At 42.4% G+C, this 22,070-nt stretch overlaps 1 protein-coding gene across 1 annotated transcript; it reads right to left on the reverse strand.

Moving 5' to 3' along the window:
- Window positions 1-735: 735 nt before the first annotated feature.
- LOC115180266 (lamin tail domain-containing protein 1-like) lies at window positions 736-4,323 on the reverse strand. The gene is made up of 9 exons (XM_029742217.1): window positions 4,270-4,323; window positions 4,105-4,178; window positions 3,196-3,379; window positions 2,740-2,923; window positions 2,414-2,533; window positions 2,033-2,208; window positions 1,768-1,904; window positions 1,518-1,597; window positions 736-1,251 (listed from the first exon to the last, which is right to left on the reverse strand). The coding sequence occupies exons 1-9, from the start codon at window positions 4,317-4,319 to the stop codon at window positions 1,024-1,026; spliced, it is 1,233 nt and encodes a 410-aa protein (XP_029598077.1). The 5' UTR covers window positions 4,320-4,323; the 3' UTR covers window positions 736-1,023.
- Window positions 4,324-22,070: the final 17,747 nt, after the last annotated feature.

Below are 22,070 nucleotides of genomic sequence, written 5' to 3' on the forward strand. Positions count from 1 at the left end.
GTGTGAAAGTGTGTCTGAGTGTGTGGCGTCAGTATGTGTGTGTGTGTGTGTGTGTTGGAGTATCAGTGTAGTATGTGTGGGTAGAGTCCAGTGAGTGTATAGAGCCAGTGCTCTATGCACAAGGGGGCCAATGAAAATAGGAAGGAAATCTAAGACAGATCACTTGGGAAAGCTGGAGAATGTTGATTTGCTTATAATTGTGACCTGGATGAAGGGAGTTGACACTTCATTTAGAAGTCCCTCTGCGAAGTCGCTCTTTATCTACAATGTTTGATTCCAGCTTTACTATTGGGGAGGGCTGGGGCCTATGTTTTAAAGATTACAATAATAAATGAAATACATTTTTGTTTGTAGTATAATTTCTAACTTGATAAAATAAAGAACAAAACTAAAGTTCCTGAGAGGGGGGTTAGAGTTAGTATTGAAGAGTTGTTGTTTTGTTACATGAGAAAAACCAGGAGATGGAATTTGGATGATTGATGTGATTGACAGTGATTGACAGTTCTAGATCCACTTACACTGTTGTAGTGCTTCCCCTCGACCCTGTTCCATCCTTTGTGTTTTTGTCTTGGTTTGGTTCAATCAATTAATCAAATGTATTTGTAAAGCCCTTTTTACATCAGCAGATGTCACAAAGTGTTGTACAGAAACCCAGCCTAAAACCCCAAACAGCAAGCAATGCAGATGTAGAAGCACCTTCTTGACCTTGTTAATTGACTCTCTTTTTAAATTATATGGAATGTCTTTTGATAAAGGACAGGTTTTAGTAAGACTTTTTATTGAGAATAATACATTTGAATTTCTTACACCTCTTTGACCTGGAGGAAAATAAAATACATCCCAACTTGTAACCTGCCTATAAAAAATTTAAAAAAGTGTATCTTATCCAATTGAATAATATTGACATTTGTGACTATTTAACCATGTACAATGTATTTTATTTTTAAATAGGCAACCAATAGATGCCAAAGCTGACAGTACAGAGGATCTTCTGTTAAATAGATCTAATGAAACAGATGAAGATTAGAGTGGGGCTCTTTTTCTGCTGCTTGCCCAAGGTGGTTTCAGTCTCATGTCTGTAGTCCCTGGACAGTCATGTGCCTGTGCAGCAGTAGCTACCTCTTTGACTTTCATGCATCTAAGCAGTGATAACCCTGTTGTGGTGTGTAGTGTAGCTGCAGTGCGGTACTGCTGGAGGGGGGAGGCGCAGGGGGGCTGAGGGCCAAGGAACATCACACCTCCTACACAGGGCTGACACACAACACACAAAGCAACCAAATGTTTACTGTACTCTGGGTAATGGTCATCCCACTCGGCACACACTGGTTAAATAAACATTGTTTCCACGTCATGTCAGTTAAATAAACATTGAATTGATATCTGTGCCCAGTGGGATGTTACTAACACTGACTTTGAATAGTCCCCTACTGAATCATAGTTTCTCTATCCACATAATTACCGGTTACATTGTTCAGTGTCAGCAGCAAGAAAAAATAGCATGTGTAATATCTACATACCCCAGCTGATCGAACAGGTCCTCCTCCCACTCCAGTCCTCTGGGAACGTAGGGCGGCAGGTCTTCTGGCCTGGACACCGGCTGCATGTGATGGTACACACATAGTTTGACTTTGAGAACCATACTATGATACACTTATCTCTCAAGTTCAATGTGTCACGCATTCTAAATTCAATTAAGGAATCAGAAAAAAATGTTATTCAATTCAATGACGGAATAAGAGTTCTGACTTTAACTGTGGAGGTCTGTACCGGTGTGTTTCCTTGCAGGGTTGCTCTGGGGCCGGGCCCGGAAGTCTAGCAGAGCACAGGGGGAGCAGGAAGGATGGGTTATGGATGAAGGGTTCTGGGTCCACGGACTATGGCACACCCTAAACACATGCTTCTTCCTGTAGGAAAATCAAACCACTAGCATTAAATAAATAGTATCACTTTATGTGATGTTTCAATCAATTCTTGTTCTAATGGTACATCAACAGAGCATTAATTGAATGTTGCATTTGAATACACAGATGACCTTTTAATCAGAAGAAAGGGTGTGTTGTCAGGGCAGTTGATCTCTGTAGCAGGGATGCTTGCTATTTCACAGGACAAAGTGTCCTCTCTGCAGCTCTCCACCTTTTCATGATGCTCAGCCCAGGCCTGTTGTGGCTTTATCCCAGTACAGCGTGCAGGTGTGTACCATGCTATGGCCTAGCCACCCACCAGAGTATGCAGATCATTACATGTACAGCACATTCAATGCTAACATACAAGAGACTTGTAGGAAATGTATTTTTTAGATTAATTATGTGATAAAGGGCAAATAATGTAGTCCTGGATCAATTATATACTATCAGTCTATCAAACCATAGGGGCAGAACACTCAATCATCCTTCCCCGCTCACAGTGTTCTCACTTGGCCATTGTCTTTGCATAGGACTGTGGTACACTTTGGTCCCAACATGATGCGCTCCAACCCAACCCAAAGGAAGTCCCCTGGGCTCTGTGTCTTCCTTCCAGAGGCTTCAGACCAAACCTTACAGTACAGTACAAATCACGGTCAAAACTGAGTCGACTTCACAAACCTCTGTCAAAGCATAAACCATCTCCTAGAATGATTGATTAAGTTGTTCAATTGAAAATTAAATGAGACTTTTTTTGTAAACAAAAGTCGACACACTATGACAACCTATACCAATGTTCACCAAAGGATTAATGTCTGTGTTTTCATCACAGGCCTACCGTAACAGAGCTAGCTGGTTGGAGGAGTGTTCTGGGAGGGAAGAGGAACTCTGCGATGGGACGTCCTGCTACGTTCTGCTGGAGACGGAACCCCCCGATGTCCTGCTCTCTCTGGGAGGAGTTCCCCAGCCTCACTAACAGACCCTGCAGCTGGACATCTGTGATCCGCACACTGCCTGTGGCACTATTGCACATCACCGCAGTCATCATCCTCATCTCCATCCTCATCATCACCTCCATCATCATCACCATCATCACCTCCATCATCATCACCTTCATCATCATCACCTCCATCATCATCATCTCCATCATCATCATCATCATAATTTCCATCATCATCATCACAATCATCACCATCTTAATCATCATCATCATCACAGTAAGCCAGCACCACAGTCACCTTGGCATGACATGACCCTTTCCTACTCCCAAACTTATTGTGTTCAAGGGTCATACCTGGAGTATTCATGCCTGTGTTGCCTAGCTGTGGACGGCCTCCTCTTCCTTTCCTGTGTCCCGCAGGGAATGCTCTCCTCCACCAGGTCCTTTGTCAGGGAGTGCCAGATATCTGTGGTGCATCCGGCTCGACCGTCCTCAGCCGACTCAGAACGCCTGGCATGAGCAACCATTTTGTCCCTACCTGCAAAGGCATTTGAAGTTAATTGGAAAATACTTAACAGGTAAAAAATAATATGGTGGAAACTCATTATTAGGCTGGCTTTCACCTGGTGAAGAAGAGGAGAGTTTGGATTTTTTGTTTCATTTTTGTGGACCATCACTTTTTTTCACAATTGAACACCCCAACGTCGGCATGGGTTGTCCATCTAACGTAGTCCAGATTGGACACACCCCGAACTAAGATTCCGCCTCGATCACACCGACAGTGAAAATGCATTTTGGTACACCAGAAGTACATTCATTTCCAATGGAACGCTGCATTTGCCTTGCAGCATTGCGTTGCAGAGGCAGATTCAGTGCGTTCTGTGTGGTGCATAGTTGGATTTATCGAACATATGTGTCAAACTGTATGTGTAGAAGGCTTGGCATAAATGGTAGCAGAAGGTGAATGTTGAACTTTTGTTGCACACATATCAAGATGATGCTGGGTGCCATTTTGCGCAAAAACACTGTTGGTGTGATCGAGGCGTTACTGGTGAGCAGCTGTCTCGACTAGGTATACAGACACCACCCCAGCATACGCTAATTTACACGTCTTTCCCACACACTCGGTTTAGGTATTGGAAGCAGAAGAACAATGTATAGATACTAAACCCTTAGTTTGTTAAATATGACAATACTTGACTTGTTGCCTGAATGTTTTAGTCTGCGTTCTCTATACTTATATTCAAATGCAAAAATACATACTGCTATCTGCTCCCTGATGCGGTTTTCTGGAGTAGATGTCTGCAGCTGTAGCAGGTCTCGTCACATGGGCCTGTCTTTGGGGATGGACCAGGTGGAAAACTTGAAACTTTGTACACACATACAAATGAACATACATTTTTATGTTATGTGGCCAGTCTTTCCTACCTGGGGACCAATGCTGAAGTCCCATGGGTATCCCAGGACACCTTCCACATTGCCTGTGTGGAAGAGATTATATTCCATATATATACTGAATTAGGTCTGGTACAGTTTAAAAAAAAATATCCTTGATAAGACAAGCACTTCTCTCAAATACTGTATGTCAACTTGATTTAATGTGTATCAGTAAGGTCTAGTTCAGAAAGGAAACACCATGTGTACGTTTAACCATTTAATCATATATTAGAAAAGAGTACAATGCGTTGTCTTGGCATTAGGCTCTGCTCCTTCAGGGTAGCTCACTGCCAGAGTGAAGCGTCATATAAAGATGATCAAATAACTACAGGTAGTGAGCAGGATATGCTATACCAAATTCCCTGAATGAAGAAACACAGAACCCTGGGATATCAGAAAACAGCAAGCATAGCGAGTAACAGCTAGTTGCAACGGCAATAGCAGCAAGAGACACCAGCACATGTGTGTGCGACATCCGGCATTGAGGTAGCATGTGTAGATCTGGTCAATTTACATGGACGGCATGTAAGTGCAGATCCAATTGGTGCAATATTCTCTGATGCAACAGCTGGTGTGCGATGTCTAATATTAAAGAAGTCTCGAGGTATTGCTCGCCTGAGGTAGAGTACCTTATGATAAGCTGTAGACCACACTATCTATCAAGAGAGTTCTCATCTATATTATTCGTAGCCGTCTATTTACCACCACAGACCGATGCTGGCACTAAGACCGCACTCAAACAACTCTATAAGGCCATAAGCAAACAAGAAAATGCTCATCCAGAAGTGGTGCCCCTAGTGGCCGGGGACTTTAATGATGGCAAACTTTAATCAGTTTTACCAAATGTTTACCAGCATGTCACATGTGCAACCAGAGGAAAAAAACTCTAGACCACCTTTACTCCACACAGAGAGATGCATACAAAGCTCTCCCCCACCCTCCATTTGGAAAATCTGACCATAATTCTAGTCTCCTGATTCCTGCTTAAAAGCAAAAACTAAAGCAAGAAGTACCAGTGACTCGCTCAATATGGAAGTGGTCAGATGATGCGGATGCTACGTTACAGGACTGTTTTGCTAGCACAGACTGAAATATGTTCCGGGATTCATCCATGGCATTGAGGAGTACACCACCTCATTCATCAGCTTCATAAATAAGTGCATCGACAACGTCATCCCCACAGTGACCGTACGTACCCCAACCAGAAGCCATGGATTACAGGCAACATCCGCATCGAGCTAAAGGCTAGAGCTGGCGCTTTCAAGGAGTGGGACACTAATCCGGACGCTTATAAGAAATCCTGCTATGCCCTCAGACGAACCATAAAACAAGCAAAGCGTAAATACAGGATTAAGATTGGATTATCAGGACGTGTACTCAAAGCATGCGCAGACCAACTGGCAAGTGTGTGTCTTCACTGATATTTTCAATCTCTCCCTGACTGAGTCTGTAATACTTACATGTTTCAAGCAGACCACCATAGTCCCTGTGCCCAAGGAAGCGAAGGTAACCTGCCTAAATGATTACCGCCTCGTAGCACTCACATCGGTAGCCATGACTGGCTTCCAATTGAGAGACGAGCTTAAAGTTTTCTTTACTGACCATAATTTTCACTTGTCTGACCGCTTGCATGACGACGAGTTTCTCACACGACTGGCCAGAGGGGTTAAATGTGGAAGACACATTTCGGTTGAATGCATTCAGTTGTGCAACTGACTAGGTATCCCCCTTTTCTTTCCTTCCCTTTCATAGACACATTTTCAGAAAATAAATTGTCAAGTGCAGATCTGCCGTCCACTCAGACGCCATCTCTTTTTTTTCTCCTCCTCTCTCGTCCAAGAACGCGTCTAAAGTTCTCACTTTATCTCCTTGTCATGTACATGCGCTGCTCTGGGAGTGAAAGGCCAGTGTTCTCCATTAGAATTCCTGTCAGCTGCCAGTATGGCTGAACAATCGTACTCTGGCTGTGGAGCTGAAACAGGGCTGAGACTGAACTGAGACAGAGTTGAGACATAGTGACAGAGTGACAGATTATCTGGGTGATGTTTTTTCTCGCCTGAATGATCTGGATCTAGGATTACAGGGACTCTCCGTAACTATATTCAATGTGCGGGACAAAACTGAGGCTATGATTAAGAAGTTGGAGCTCTTCTCTGTCTGCAGTAACAAGGACAACACACAGGTCTTTCCATCGTTGTATGATTTTTTTGTGTGCAAATAAACTCAAGCTTACGGACAATGTCAAATGTGATATAGCGAAGCACCTGAGTGATTGGGTGCGCAATTACGCAGGTACTTTCCCGAAACGGATGACACAAACAACTGGATTCGTTATCCCTTTCATGCCCTGCCTCCAGTCCACTTACCGATATCTGAACAAGAGAGCCTCATCATAATTGCAACAAGCGGTTCTGTGAAAATGTAATTTAATCAGAAGCCACTGCCAGATTTCTGGATAGGGCTGCGCTCAGAGTATCCTGCCTTGGAAAATCGCGCTGTTAAGACACTGATGCCCTTTGCAACCACGTACCTATGTGAAAGTAGATTCTAGGCCCTCACTAAATACAGGCACAGACTCTGTGTGGAAAATGATTTAAGACTGAGACTCTCTCCAATACAACCCAACATTCCAGAGTTATGTGCATCCTTTCAAGCATACCCTTCTCATTAACCTGTGGTGAGTTATTCACAAATTTCGCTGAACAAATAAGGTTTTATATGTAAGATGGTTAAATAAAGAGCAAAATTATTGATTATTATTATGTTATTATTTGTGCCCTGGTCCTATAAGAGCTCTGTCACTTCCCACGAGCCGGGTTGTGGGAAGTTCTTATGTTTACGTCATTCTTATGTTTAATAAATGTATTGTATAGTGTGTGTGTGGCAGGCTTACAATGATGGCAAAAAACAACATTTGAGAGTGCGCTGCCCCTGATGCTAGAGGGAGTACGCAGCTGGAGGTTGAATGTTTTGAAGGGGTACGGGACTATAAAAAGTTTGGGAACCACTGCCTTAGATCATACCTATGTGAGAATGCTGTTCATTGACTACAGCTCAGCGTTCAACACAATAGTGCTCACGAAGCTCATTACTAAGCTAAGGACCCTGGGACTAAACACCTCCCTCTGCAACTGGATCCTGGACTTCCTGGCGGTAAGGTGGTAAGGGTAGGTGGTAAGGGTAGGCAACAACCCGTCTGCCACGCTGATCCTCAACACTGGGGCCCCTCAGTGGTGTGTACTTAGTCCCCTCCTGTACTCCCTGTTCACCCACGATTGCGTGGCCAAACACGACTCCAACACCATCATTAAATTTGCTGACGACACAACAGTGGTAGGCTTGATCACCGACAACAATGAGACAGCCAATAGAGAGGAGGTCAGAGAACTGGCAGTGTGGTGACAGGACAACAATCTCTCCCTCAACGTGAGCAAGACAAAGGAGCTGATCGTGGACTACAGGAAAAGGCGGGCCGAACTATCATGGTCCAAACACACCAACACAGTCGTGAAGAGGGCACAACAATACCTTTTCCCCCTCAGGAGACTATAAAGATTTGGCATGTGTCCCCAGATCCTCAAAAGGTTTTACAGCTGCACCATCGAGAGCATCTTGACCGGTTGCATCACCGCCTGGTATGGCAACTGTATGGCAACTGCTCGGCATCTGACCGTAAGGCGCTACAGAGGGTAGTGCGTATGGCCCAGTACTGTATGTCACTGGGACCAAGCTTCCTGCCATCCAGGACCTCTATATCAGGTGGTGTCAGAGGAAGGCCCTAAAAATTGTCAAAGACTCCAGCCACCCTAGTCATAGACTGTTTTCTCTGCTACCGCATGGCAAGCGGTACCGGAGAGCCAAGTCTAGGACCAAAATGCTCCTTAACAGCTTCTACCCACAAGCCATAAGACTGCTGAACAATTAATCAAATGGCCACCATTGACCCCCCCCCCCCCCCCCCTATTTATTTTCTACGGTGCTGCTACTCACTGTTTATTATCTATGCATAGTCACTTACCTCAACTAACCTGTACCCCTGCACACTGCCTCGGTACTGGTACCCCCAGTATATAGCCTCGTTATTGTTATGCTATTGTGCTACTTTTTATAATTGTTTATTTTTTACTTTAGTTTATTTGGTAAGTATTTTCTTAACTCTTCTTGAGCTGCACTGTTGGTTAAGGGCTTGTAAGTAAGCATTACACGGTGAGGTCTACACCTGTTGTATTCGGCGCATGTGACAAAGTTTGATTTGATTTGATGCCACCACACTCAGATTTCCCTTATGAACTGGCTTCGCTTTATTTATTTGTTAAAATGTCACTTCAAAAGACTAAGCTGTAGCATCAACAGAAACAGTCATACAGCTTCCTTTTAGTTATAGAAATGTAATATGCAGAACTGACACAATGATCTGTCTTTTTCTACCACAAGTCAGGCATTCCTATATCTTTCCTACAGAGGGCAATGTTGCAACAATAATAAACACTGCCACTTAACATCAACATCTGTGCCTTGATCCATTTTACAAAGCAAAACAACATACAACTAATTTTGTAAACACTATGGTGGGCTATAATCTATATCACCACCAATCATTCTTCCAATCAAATAACGTGTTATCTTGTTTTCTCATTCCTAAGAAAGTGATACATTATTGAGGCTACAGACATCTTTTCCTGGAGGTAAATGTGTAATCCCTGTAATCATTCCACAGATCTCTAAATGGATTCGTCTGTATTGAGTGATGTAATCTAATACAATTAGCCGACAACGTTACCTCACCAACTGTATGAGCACACTCAGGACCTTTTAAGTTTATTCAGTTGTCACGTAGAGTTGCTGAAGCCAGTTAACATCAGTCACATCCCCAATGAAATGCTCTTGCAGACACTTTCCTAGTAGCTACATACCTATAACACCAAACCTTTGATAACATGCACAAGTTATACTTTAAAGTCAACTCTCATTTGTATGTTACGCCTTTTGTTTTGTTACTGATACCACAATGAATGTGTTCATTTGATGCTCCAATTTGGATGTTCTAAGAACTTTTGGAACGTGAGGAGCAGTCTTTGTTTACAGTGTTTGGCTAGTTAACGTTGTGCAGTAGCCTACTGTGTCTATATCCATTGCATGACTGAAAGCATTCCATGAACATGTGCTTGACTCGACTATGCGAGAAGTGATGTAAACACAACCATTATGTTGAAGCATTACTTCACATCTCTAAGGTCAACCCCCTGTCATATCTGGCACTCCCTCAAGATGTCTACATTAAATAAGCGCCAGATGTTTTCAATCAAGTATCTAGTTTGCTTGGGTGGAGCACTGTCTTTGTAGCAGTGGTGTAAAATATTGAAGAGATCATTTAAAGTACTACTTCAGTAGTTTTTGTGGGTATCTGTATTTTACAATTTATATTTTTAAATAATGTACTTTTTATTCCATACATTTCCCCTGATACCCAAAAGTACTTGTTACATTTTGAATGCATGAAAAAATGGTCCAATTCACGCACTTCTCAAGATAACATTCCTGGTCATCCCTACTGCCTTTGATCTGGCAGACTCACTAAACACACATGCTTTGTTTGTTAATTATATTTGAGTGTTGGAGTGTGCCCCTGGCTATCTGTAAATAAATTTAAAAAAAACAATAAATGGTATAATTTGTTTTGCTTAATATAAGGAATTTGAAATTATTTATACTTGTACTTTTGATTCTTAAGTATATTTTCACAATTACACTTACTTTTGATACTTAAGTGTATTTAAAACCAAATACTTTTAGATTTTTACTCAAGTGGGGCGGCAGGTAGTGGGGGGTAGTGGGGCCGGCAGATAGTGGGGCGGCAGGTAGCCTAGTGGTTAGAGTGTTGGACTAGTCACCAAAAGGTTGCAAGATTGAATCCCCGAGCTGACAATGTAAAAATCTGCCGTTCTTCCCCTGAACAAGGCAGTTAACCCACTGTTCCTAGGACGTCATTGGAAATAAGAATTTGTTCTTAACTGACTTGCCTAGTTAAATAAAGGTAGATTTTTTTAAAGTAGCATTTTACTGGATCATTTTCTATTAAGGTATCTTTACTTTTACTCAAGTATGACAGTTGGGTACTTTTTCCACCTCTGCTTTGTAGTTGTTATTCAACTCTCAGACATAGATGGAGAAAATAAAAATGGTATTTTCGGGATCTTTTGAAAGACAATCAGCGATGAAAGCCAAGGCAGGCTGAGTCAATTTGCAGAGTCTTGTCTCTTTTCCTAATCCCCCACACTGCATCTCATTGCTAGTGGTATTCTGCATTAGAGGGAATTATCATCCACTGAATTACGTTCACACAGAGAAGGACTCTGGAAGACAATGAAGCCATTGAGGCCTGTACTATGCAGCACTCACCCCAGCATTGTGGAGAGTCGTTCCATATATCAGCTTCATGAGGTGGAGCCCATATAACACGCCAAAATATCCCTCTGATCTCGTAAGAATGTATGGAATGTAGTAACACCCTCTATGATGTAACAAACACTGTGAGGCCGTGCCATGGCAACCGCTAAGTATGCAAAGGTTTTTGGTCTTTGTCGAGAACCTTTTTGAGAGGGGGTTTGAAAGTGTTTTTAAACACCATATCATCTTGTTGAGGTCACCGTTTCTTCCTTGCGGGTTTGACCACAGATTGAAACTTTTGGGGAGAAAATTGCAGCGGGGGTTTGAGAGAGAGAGAGGAGTTCTTATCGATTATACTATGAATCAGTGTGTCCTTCCCACATCCCTCCTTTTCAGTCCAGCTCTTTCCCGAGCAGTGATTTACACACACACACACACACACACACACACACACACACACACACACACACACACACACACACACACACACACACACACACACACACACACCACAAAAACGCACACACAACACAAAAACACACACACACACACACACACACACACAGAGAGAGAGAACGATCTTGAAACTATTGTACAAAGCAAGCTCTCCTATAGAGAAAAATAACGTTTCACCTACACACACTATCTTGTTTGTGTGAGTAGAGTAGGTCAGTGACTTACACAGACTCTTCCGTCTCTCATCTGGCTCTTCTCCAAAATGGGAGTCACAAAGGCAGGACATTTCAGTCACAAATCAAGTTAAAGGACAAGCTTAAAGTAATTTCATATACCATACAAAATTCTCAGGAAGTCTCACAGGCCAAACTTTAATATTGTTTTTGTATTTGTTTATCACTTGTGGTGTACCGTGCATATAAAACGCAAAAATATTTTAACATGTGCATGGATTTTTGGCACTGTGGATTTGCTTTAGAATTCCTCAATGTCTGTATCTGGCTTTAGTGAACTGTTATATACCATATATACTAAATAAATCAAATGAAATACTAAATCCACCCACAGTATTAATGTCCAACAATACTGTAATAGCAAACAGATGGCATTGCATATTGCCTTTGGGATCTTCCATAATGGCAAACACGATAAAACATCATCCAATGTCGTAATCCAAATCCGAGCCTAGTTTCTGAATGAAAGAGCTGATCATGGACTTTGTACCATGATGACATCATAGCCAATGCACTTACCCCTGCAGATCGACTCCGTAATGGTACCTTGTGTATATAGACAAGTTATTGTTACTCATTGTGTATTTATTATTACCTTTACTGTTACGTGTTATTACAGTTCTATTATTTCTCTATTTTCTTTCTCTCTGCATTGTTGGGAAGGAACTGCAAGTAAGCATTTCACTGTTAGTCTATAACTGTTTTGTGCGAAGTATGTGACAAATAAAATTTGATTTGATTGGAAGACTGGCGTAATTTAAAATGACCAGGTAATTGAGCAGAGGTATTTAAGTCTTGAGTAGTCCGTTATTTTGTAACATTGACAATATTCTGAAAGCTGTAGACAAACTTCTGTCAAAGATCCTAGAGGCTTCATCTGGTTAGGCATGAAGGTCAGAACATGGAGCCTTTTCATTCCTGTAGGTTCAGAGGGTGAGGTCAAACCAAACCCCTCCTACCTTATCGGAACTTAACACAGCTCATTGGGAATACCTGAACAAGCTTGATGGGGTGTCCTTAATAAACATCTTGCTTGATACAATATGTAACGACTGAGAAAAACAGATTGGTACAATCTAAGGCCAAGTGGCAAACAATAATGCAAGTACTAGGGATGGGGGCTGTGAGCATGTGGGTCTGGGCAGATGAGATGTAGTCATTGTTTGTGTGTGTCTGTAAGTTGTTGTTCGTATTTTTTTTTAAATGTAAATGTAAAAAAAGAAGTAAATATTATTCCCCCAATTTTTTAAATTGTTTATATATGCATTGTCCTGTGTAATATATTGATTCCCTCCAAGTGCTCTTAATCACCACAGCATACTCCCACACCCTCTCTTTCTCTGCTTACGCATGTATAGGGAGTGGGCTGGATGAGCGGAAATGAGGGTAGCGAGAGAAGTGATTAGGGATTCTGCCTGATCAGCACCACACGCAGTGCTCATGATTAACGCTCATGCTACTCTAGAATGAGAATTGCTTTCTACATCCCTCAGTCTAGTTACCAGTCTCCGAGTTTACAGTGGAAATACACTCTCTTTCAAATCTAATACTGTCATGTTGTGTTGATCAGCTTTTAACAGGCTTTAGGATCAGTGATATAGCCCAGTAATAAAACAACCACTCTAAAGGGTCAGTTAAGGGCCCATTGCTATAGCTACAACTGTGGTTGCTGGACTGATGGATTCCTAAGGTGCAAGCCAAAAGGTCCCTCTTTGCCAATGCAATCCAGCTGGTTCCTAGTGTTCCTTACGAACACTCTTAAGAAACTGCCATGATGCTTCAGAGGAAATCACTTCAGTGTCATTGCTTGTCATTTCATGTACTGTCAGGTATATAGTAATTCTTATGACAATGTTACAACAACGTTTAGTGGCTACTTACAGTAGGGTTAGCCTCGCGCGACCATCCTGATCTCGCAAACTTACATGAAGTGAAAGGAAAGTTCAGCGCAGCGGTCAGGCTGGTGGATCAGGCTAACTTAGCCTCTAAACAGAACACTAAACACAATACTACAGTACACAGCATAAAGTCATGTTTTGGTATCCCCCTGACCCTACCTTAAGAGTCAATGTACTGTGTACTGTAATGAGTAGAAGAGCCCTCCTGCTCTGACCAAGACTCTATTAACCACTCTGGAGTGGAGGACAAGATAGATGGATATTTTCCTCCTCCCCTGATATGCCACATTTCACTGGTCATGCTACAGATTGCTCCTAATGAAACTGAAATGAATACTGAAAATAGACCAAAATTATCCACCATGTAAACATTGAAGTCTATATAAAGAACATAATTTCGTTCCATAGTAATTCAGAGATGAAATATTCAAAACGGTTAAAGTTTTTGTGCTTACATGTCCATCTCCCTATAAACGAACAGTGTGACTGAACAAGAACCTAACCTTTCTCTCTCTTAGAAAGGCTTGACAAAAAGAGTAATGTTTCTGTAAGGCGTTTGAAAAGGTCAAACTCACCAGTGTGTGTGACATATTTTCAGGCACTTTGTAATGTAACGTTAATGTGCGCCTTGTTTTCTGGACCTCTCTCTCTGTGTTTCCATGCTGCAGGAGTTTATTTGTCCATGGCTTGTTTGTCGTTGCCATGGGGCAGCTTGAAGTCCATAAGACCAGGCAACAATAGAGGGTTTAAGATTTGATTTACAGCAGCCTACATACTGTATGCTGATCCACACCCCTACTGCCATTGGTGCCATATTTTACCTGCCAACTTGTGATAATCAACCATCTGATCCTATGGATAAAACCTAAATGTTACATTTAATACAATGAGTGAAATCCAATGTTGATGTGTCAATTATTAGAGATAAAACAATTAAAGGGACATTACATTCCAAAATCACATTCCTTTCGTGAAATGTATTCAGACCTCGAAAGTGGTCGTCTGTTGAGATAAGTCCATGTCTTGGGTCATATGTTGTAGTCATACACTGAGTGTACAAAACATTAAGAACATCTTCCTAATATTGAGTTGCACCCCCTTTTGCCCTCAGAACAGCCTCAATTCTTCAGGGCATGGACTCTACAAGGTGTCAAAAGTGTTCCACAGGGATGCTGGCCCATTTTGACTCCAATGCTTCCCACAGTTGTATCAAGTTGGCTGGATGTCGTTTGGGTGGTGGACCATTCTTGATACACACAGGAAATTGTTGAGCATGAAAAACCCAGCAGCGTTGCAGTTCTTGACACAAACCGCTGTGCCCAGCACCTACTACCATTCCCCGTTCAAAGACACTTAAAAACTTTTGAATGGCAGACATACACAATCCATGTCGCAAGGCTTAAAAATCCTTCTTTAACCTCCTCCCCTTCATCTACACTGATTGAAGTGGATTTAACAAGTGACATCAATAAGGGATCATAGCTTTCACCTGGATTCACCTGGTCAGTCTATGTCATGGAAAGAGCAAGTGTTCCTAATGTTTCTACACTCATTGTATGCATGTGACTGTAGGTGTGTGAGTAACAATTCAAATAATTATTAGAACAAAACAGGAGACATTTTGACCCCAATAAACTGTCAAAAAATTAAGAGATCTAAAGGCTATCCAAATTCCAAAAGTACTGACCTTAATGTCTCTAGTTTACGGTGTGATTGTTTCAGTCCAGCTAAGAGAACCCAGTCTGCCCTCACCATAACTCTCCTCAGGTCCAGCTCTTTTAGAAGTGAGTCTGCTGATTTGAGTATGAAGGCCAGTGATTCACAGCTCTCAACTGAAAGACTAAGTCTAAACAATCTATAGAAGCAAAGAACATATAATTCCTACAGTGTCATATATTTGTCCCCAATGCTGTTGTGTCTTGTACCGTATTGATGTATCAAAGTGTCAAAGTGAATAAAAAAAATAACACACCAAAGCCCCTAAGGTCTAAAATGGTATAATTATTTATAGTTATGTGGTATGTGTGTTTGGCATTTTGTTATTATTGTACTTACATTGCCTTTCTACGTTTCCTCACAGCAGGGATCAGTCTCTCACTCCCCCAACCAGATATGTTATATTTTCTCATGTCAAACTCATCCAGCACGCCCTTTGGCATCAACACAGCATTGGGCAGACAGCATCAGATAGAATGCCTACACATACAGAGACAAAGGGGCGCTGTGTCGCTTGCTCTGATGCTTTCTCCCGTGAGATACATTCAGCCTCTTGCGAATTGTAGGAAAATGATGAAACACAGAGAGACGAAATAGACGAAAGATAAGAAATATACATTTTTTTCTCTGTAAATGTTTTGGGGAAGCCTGTCTTCCCTTGGCATCCAATAATACATGCCACTGCAACCGTTTGTGGTTGGATTCCAGTGAGATGCCAAGAAGGAAGTGGAGGAATAGGTCCAGATATCCATTCTCACTATTCAAGGTTATATCCACTATCATCTTAAGCAACTCATGAACAACTCTGTAGACACATTTTCCAGGAAAAACTCAAGCACCCTAGTGTTCATCTCACACAGCAGTGGGACACATATAGAGAAGCAATGAACTCCTGAAAGCTCAAGTGAACATAGCAATACACCTTCCTCTGATGAAACAAAAAGTATTCTTTGAAGAGTTCTGTGCAAAACCCAGAGTACACTGAAGCATCACTTACATCATGCCATATTCTTCCAGGTCTTTCTTATAGAACAGGATATTGCCCTTCACCAGCTGTTCAAATGCCAGCTGGGCCAGTTTAACAGTTATTTCTTTGTTTGGTTCTTTGTTTGGTTTTATGACTAGATCATTTACTTCTTGCATTTCAGGTTTGTCTGAATGAGCAGGAGGTGATATACATCTCAGTCAGAGTTGTAATCTCTCCACTCTCATGTCCAACATTTGCTCTAGAACCATGGAATAAATAAGACTGGCATATGATGTGGAGGCTCTCTTCCTGAAGTATTCTTCTTTCTGTTTGTCAGTGAACTCTTGTACTTCCGTCACCTTGTCGATGTACTGACGGGGGATCTGATTGGTTGCTGCTGGCCGTGAGGTTATCCAGATGAGAGTTTTGGGAAGCGGATTCCCCTTGAGGAGGTTTGTTAGCAACACATCCACTGATGATTTCTCAGTTAAATCACTCAACTTCTTGTTCTGATGAAAATGTAAAGGAAGCCTACTTTCACCCAAACCATCAAAGATTAACATTATATTATAGTCATGGAATGTCTGTGTGTTGTTTAGCTCTTGAAGACTACTGGTCATCTTTAATCAAATTCAACTCTCTGAAAGCGAGCACAAAGATGAAATCAACTTCCTGATTGGCTTGACCTTTTACCCAGTCAAGGATGAACTTCTGAATATATACTGTTTTTCTGATGCCAGCAATGCCCTTCGTCATTACAGCTCTGGTGGGTTTCTTATTCTCTTGTCTTTGACCAGGTTTGAGTTTGAAGATGTCCTTGCAGTTGAGTGAAGTGTCTGATGATGTTTTTCTTCTCTATGTATCCTCAATTTGCAGAATCTCATGCTCTTTATTAACCCCTTCACTCTCTCCCGGTGTGATGTATAGCTCTGTGTAAATGCCGTTGAGGGACATTTAATCCACTGACATGCCTTCAAACACAATTTCAGACTTCTCCTTCAGCTGGGCTTTATGTTGATCTTTAACTCTCTGTATGACGTCTGTAAGGAGGGAGAATTCAACACAAGATACAAACTTATCACAATCGTCCTTTCGTCACCCGTATGGATGAAACTACTCAGCCACTATAAGGCATAATGTAGTGCTATGTGGTTTAATGGACTTTATATATCAGTAGTGTTATCCTCTGCAACAAATTCAAAACCATTTAGCCACATTTACTTATACTGTATGTATAATAGCACCTCCTATCATTGCTCTCTTTATAATGCATGATAAGCGCATGCATATGCAAAATGCTATATAATGCACAATAGAGTATAAGCTATTAGCGCACCCGTGCATAATAATGCTTTATGCATATGCACTTATAATAAAATATGTTATTTGTCTTTGTTTTGTTTGTCTTTATATTTATCTTCATATTGCAGTGGTATTGGATGCAGCACAATATGGGTTCTGGGTCTCTCTGCACACTGGGGGTAAGTAAAATGGACCAATTCACACAACTCACTGCAGAGAGAGAGACAAAGAGAGACAGAGAGAGAGCGAGAGACAGTGAGAGAGCGAGAGACAGACAGAGAGAGAGAGTTAATGTTAAAAGAATCTCCTACAGTGAGTTGTTGATTACTGGAGCAGTTCTAGTGCTTCCATCCTGAGCAGTGATGGTAGACTGGAGATTGGAGGCTGGTCTGTTTACAGAAAGAGAGAGACAAATGTTGTTCTTAAAAAAAGGAAGATATGGTTGTGCCTTCTAGGTACCTCCAAATTGTTTTATGTATATAATTTGTTTCGTTTTAGGCTTTGAACACCCCCCCCCCCACACACACAAACACACCTCCCGCTCGCTTTTTATTTGAACAAAAATTGTTGAATTTGCATTGAATCACAAAGGCCTTTTAGTTAAAGGTGGGTGTCCTCAAAAGAATAACATTGGTAGGGTTGTAGATCATTTTTACATCATCAACCAAAAGTTCACCACACATCCATCGTTTATTTTGGGTTAGAAAACAATTTTAGGATGATGCAGATGAGACAGTTTATGAGTTTACTGATAAACAGCACATTCCTGCACATTGCTGACTGTTAAGTGCTCAGAATCTGAGGAAAAGTGGATCTGCGGTTCCAATTGGTATGTGTGGCTTTAAACCTGTCCACAATGCCTTGCAGAGTCCCATCTACATTACAATGTAATTTACAAGCATGAGCAGGGAGAGATCTGTAATCCTGGCAACAGTAACCAACAACTGGCAATAATATAACTTCTTATTCTGATAGCTGCCATCAAAATAAAAGTCCCCAGTGAAACTGCTTAGTAAATGATAGGAAATCCATGTTTTTAATAAAGGCTCACGTTGATACATTCTGTGCACATCCCAAAGGAGTGGAGTAGTGTAACGATCCTAGCCTGCGCCCTGGACTCAAACTCAGGTCCCTCTAGTTCTAAGGGTAGGCTACCAGAGGAGGCTGGTGAGGGGAGGAAGGCTCATAATAATGAATGGAGTGAACGGACACATAGAACACATAGAAACCAGGTGTTTGATGTGTTTGAGACCATTCCATTTATTTTGTTCTAGCCATTACTATTAGCCGTCCTCCCCATTTTAAGCCTCCACTGTAGGCTATCTACCCTTAGAACTAGACTGGGACCTGAGTTTGAGTCCAGCCCGCAGTTTAATCTCAGTTTAATTGCTACGTTATATTATTAAAATGTAATTTGTATTTTGTTGTATTGCAAAAACATATTGGACTGTACAACAAATTAATTGTGCTTCCATGAAAGTAGGGATCTACCCAGAAACACAATCAATATTTGTTTTCTGTTCAGTTGGCGTAGCAGTCAGGCCTCTTTGTCTTCGTCTTGTCGTGTCCCGTGTATATATCTTTTTAAATATTTTTTCTTCGCATATATTTTTAAAATATTTTTCTTAACCTCAACTTCAACATACTCTCCTGCAACCCGCCTCACCCAATGTGGTATGGATCTGCTATTTTCTTTACTTTAGAACCGGAAGCCCCAACAGTAGCTAGCCAGCTAACTAGCTACTAGCTTGTAGTCAGCTAGCCACTGCTAGCGGTCATCAGCTAACCTTTAGCCCGGACAACTCTGTGCCAGTCTGCACAGCGCGATTCAACCCATCGGACTTCTTCTTCTCCATATCTCCGGATTCCTACTACAAGCTCTGAACCTTTTCATCTGGATCATCGCAGATAGCTAGCTGCAATCCGAGTTGCTACTCCTGGCTAACGTCTCTGTCCTGAAGCAAGCACTAATTAGCCTGGAGCTAGCCCATGCTAGGCCCATCTCCTGGCTAGCTGAAGAGGTCCATCAGCTACTCCTTGGGCTACAATACCTATTTTGCCAATTGGCCTGGACCCCTTTTACTGCCGATACGGAGCCCCGCCGATTCATCACGACTGGACTACCGACGTAATCCGCCCAAGGGGGTTTTTCAACAGGCTCCTCCGTTGCGACGTCCCCTGAATGTCCATCTGCTAGCCTGATAGCCGCGGCCCGCTAGCTGTCTAGAGCATATCGGACTGTTAGCTGAAGAGGTCCATCAGCCAATTTCTTGGGCTACTATACCTATTTTGCCAATTGGCCTGGACCCTTTTACTACACGGAGCCCTGCTGATCCATCACGACTGGTCTGCCAACGTAACCGCACGAGGGGGCTACAACAGACTTCTTTCGTCGCGACGTCCCTCTAAGGCCCTTCTGCTGGCCTGCTATCCCGGCCCGCTAGCTGTCTGAATCGCCGTGCCTCCAGCTTGCCTAGCTACTCACTGGACCCTATGATCACTTGGCTACGCATGCCTCTCCCTAATGTCAATATGCCTTGTCCATTGCTGTTTTGGTTAGTGATTATTGTCTTATTTCACTGTAGAGATTCCAGCCCTGCTTAATATGCCTTTTTGTTCCACCTCCCACACATGCGGTGACCTCACCTGGTTTAAATGTTGTCTCTAGAGACAATACCTCTCTCATCGTCACTCAATGCCTAGGTTTACCTCCACTGTGTTCACATCCTACCATACCTTTGTCTGTACATTATGCCTTGAATCTATTCTACCGTGCCCAGAAACCTGCTCGTTTTACTCTCTGCTTTCCTCACCATCTTAAATAAGCATGCCCCAATCAATTTTTTTTTAACCAGGAACAGATATAGCCCTTGATTCACTCCAGACCTGACTGCCCTTGACCAGCACAAAAACATCCTGTGGCGTACTGCATTAGCATCGAATAGGCCCCGCGATATGCAACTTTTCAGGGAAGCTAGGAACCAATATACATACACAGGCAGTTAAGAAAGCAAAGTCTAGCTTTTTTCAAACAGAAATTTGCATCCTGTAGCACAAACTCCAAAAAGTTCTGGGACACTGTAAAGTCCATGGAGAATAAGAGCACCTCCTCCCAGCTGCCCACTGCACTGAGGCTAGGAAACTGTCACCACCGATAAATCCACAATAATTGAGAATTTCAAGAAGCATTTTTCTACGGCTGGCCATGCTTTCCACCTGGCTACCCCTACTCCGGTCAACAGCCCTGCACCCCCCACAGCAACTCGCCCAAGCCTCCCCCATTTCTCCTTCAACCAAATCCAGACAGCTGATGTTCTGAAAGAGCTGCAACATTTGGACCCCTACAAATCAGCCGGGCTAGACAATCTGGACCCTCTCTTTCTAAAATTATCCGCTGAAATTGTTGCAACCCCTATTACTACCCTGTTCAACCACTCTTTCGTATCGTCTGAGATCCCCAAAGATTGGAAAGCTGCCGCGGTCATCCCCCTCTTCAAAGGGGGGACACACTCCAGACCCAAAACCCTACAGACCTATATCTATCCTACCCTGCCTTTCTAAGGAGTTCAGAGTGTCAAATCGGAGGGCCTGTTGTCCGGACCTCTGGCAGTCTCTATGGGGGTGCCACGGGGTTCAATTCTCGGGCCGACTCTTTTCTCTGTATACATCAATGATGTTGCTCTTGCTGCTGGTGATTCTCTGATCCACTTCTACACAGATGACACCATTCTGTATACTTCTGGCCCTTCTTTGGACACTGTGTTAACTAACCTCCAGACGAGCTTCAATGCCATACAACTCTCCTTCCGTGGCCTTCAACTGCTCTTAATTGCAAGTAAAACTAAATGCATGCTCTTCAACCGATCGCTGCCGCACCTGCCCGCCCGTCCAGCATCACTACTCTGGACGGTTCTGACTTAGAATATGTGGACAATTACAAATACCTAGGTGTCTGGTTAGACTGTAAACTCTCCTTCCAGACTCACATTAAGCATCTCCAATCCAAATTAAATCTAGAATCAGCTTCCTATTTCGCAACAAAGCATCCTTCACTCATGCCGCCAAACATACCCTCGTAAAACTGACTATCCTGCCGATCCTTGACTTCAGCGATGTCATTGACAAAATAGCCTCCAACACTCTACTCAACAAATTGGATGCAGTCTATCACAGTGCCATCCATTTTGTCACCAAAGCTCCATATACTACCCACCACTGCGACCTGTATGCTCTCGTTGGCTGGCCCTCGCTTCATATTTGTTGCCAAACCCACTGGCTCCAGGTCATCTACAAGTCTTTGCTAGGTAAAGCCCCGCCTTATCTCAGCTCACTGGTCACCATAGCAGCACCCACCCATAGCACGCGCTCTAGCAGGTATATTTCACTGGTCATCCCCAAAGCCAATTCCTCCTTTGGCCACCTTTCCTTCCAGTTCTCTGCTGCCAATGACTGAAACTAATTGCAAAAATCACTGAAGCTGGAGACTCATATCTCCCTCACTAACTTTAAGCATCAGCTGTCAGAGAAGCTCACAGATAACTGCACCTGTACATAGCCCAGCTGTAAACAGCCCATCCAACTACCTCATCCCCATACTGTTATTTATTAATTTTAAGTTTTTTGTTCCTTTGCACCCCAGTATCTCTACTTGCGCATTCATCTTCTGCACATCTATCACTCTAGTGTTTAATTGCTAAATTGTAATTATTTCGCCGCTATGGCCTATTTATTTCCTTACCTCTCTTATCTTACCTCATTTGCAAACACTCTATATAGACTTTTTCTATTGTGTTATTGACTGTATGTTTGTTTATTCCATGTGTAACTCTGTGT

This window comes from Salmo trutta, chromosome 40, assembly GCF_901001165.1.
Source record: "Salmo trutta chromosome 40, fSalTru1.1, whole genome shotgun sequence".
Classification (NCBI taxonomy): Eukaryota; Metazoa; Chordata; class Actinopteri; order Salmoniformes; family Salmonidae; genus Salmo; species Salmo trutta.

What these genes read in the sequence shown, in the direction of transcription:
- LOC115180266 (XM_029742217.1), bottom strand. Translation starts at nt 4,319, where the DNA reads ATGTGGAAGGTGTCCTGGGATACCCATGGGACTTCAGCATTGGTCCCC. An exon ending in AACCAGCTAGCTCTGTTACG is followed by an intron (nt 2,534 to 2,739) that starts GTAGGCCTGTGA and finishes CTGTACTGTAAG; the next exon opens with GTTTGGTCTGAAGCCTCTGG. An exon ending in TATGCAAAGACAATGGCCAA is followed by an intron (nt 2,209 to 2,413) that starts GTGAGAACACTG and finishes GTGGGTGGCTAG; the next exon opens with GCCATAGCATGGTACACACC.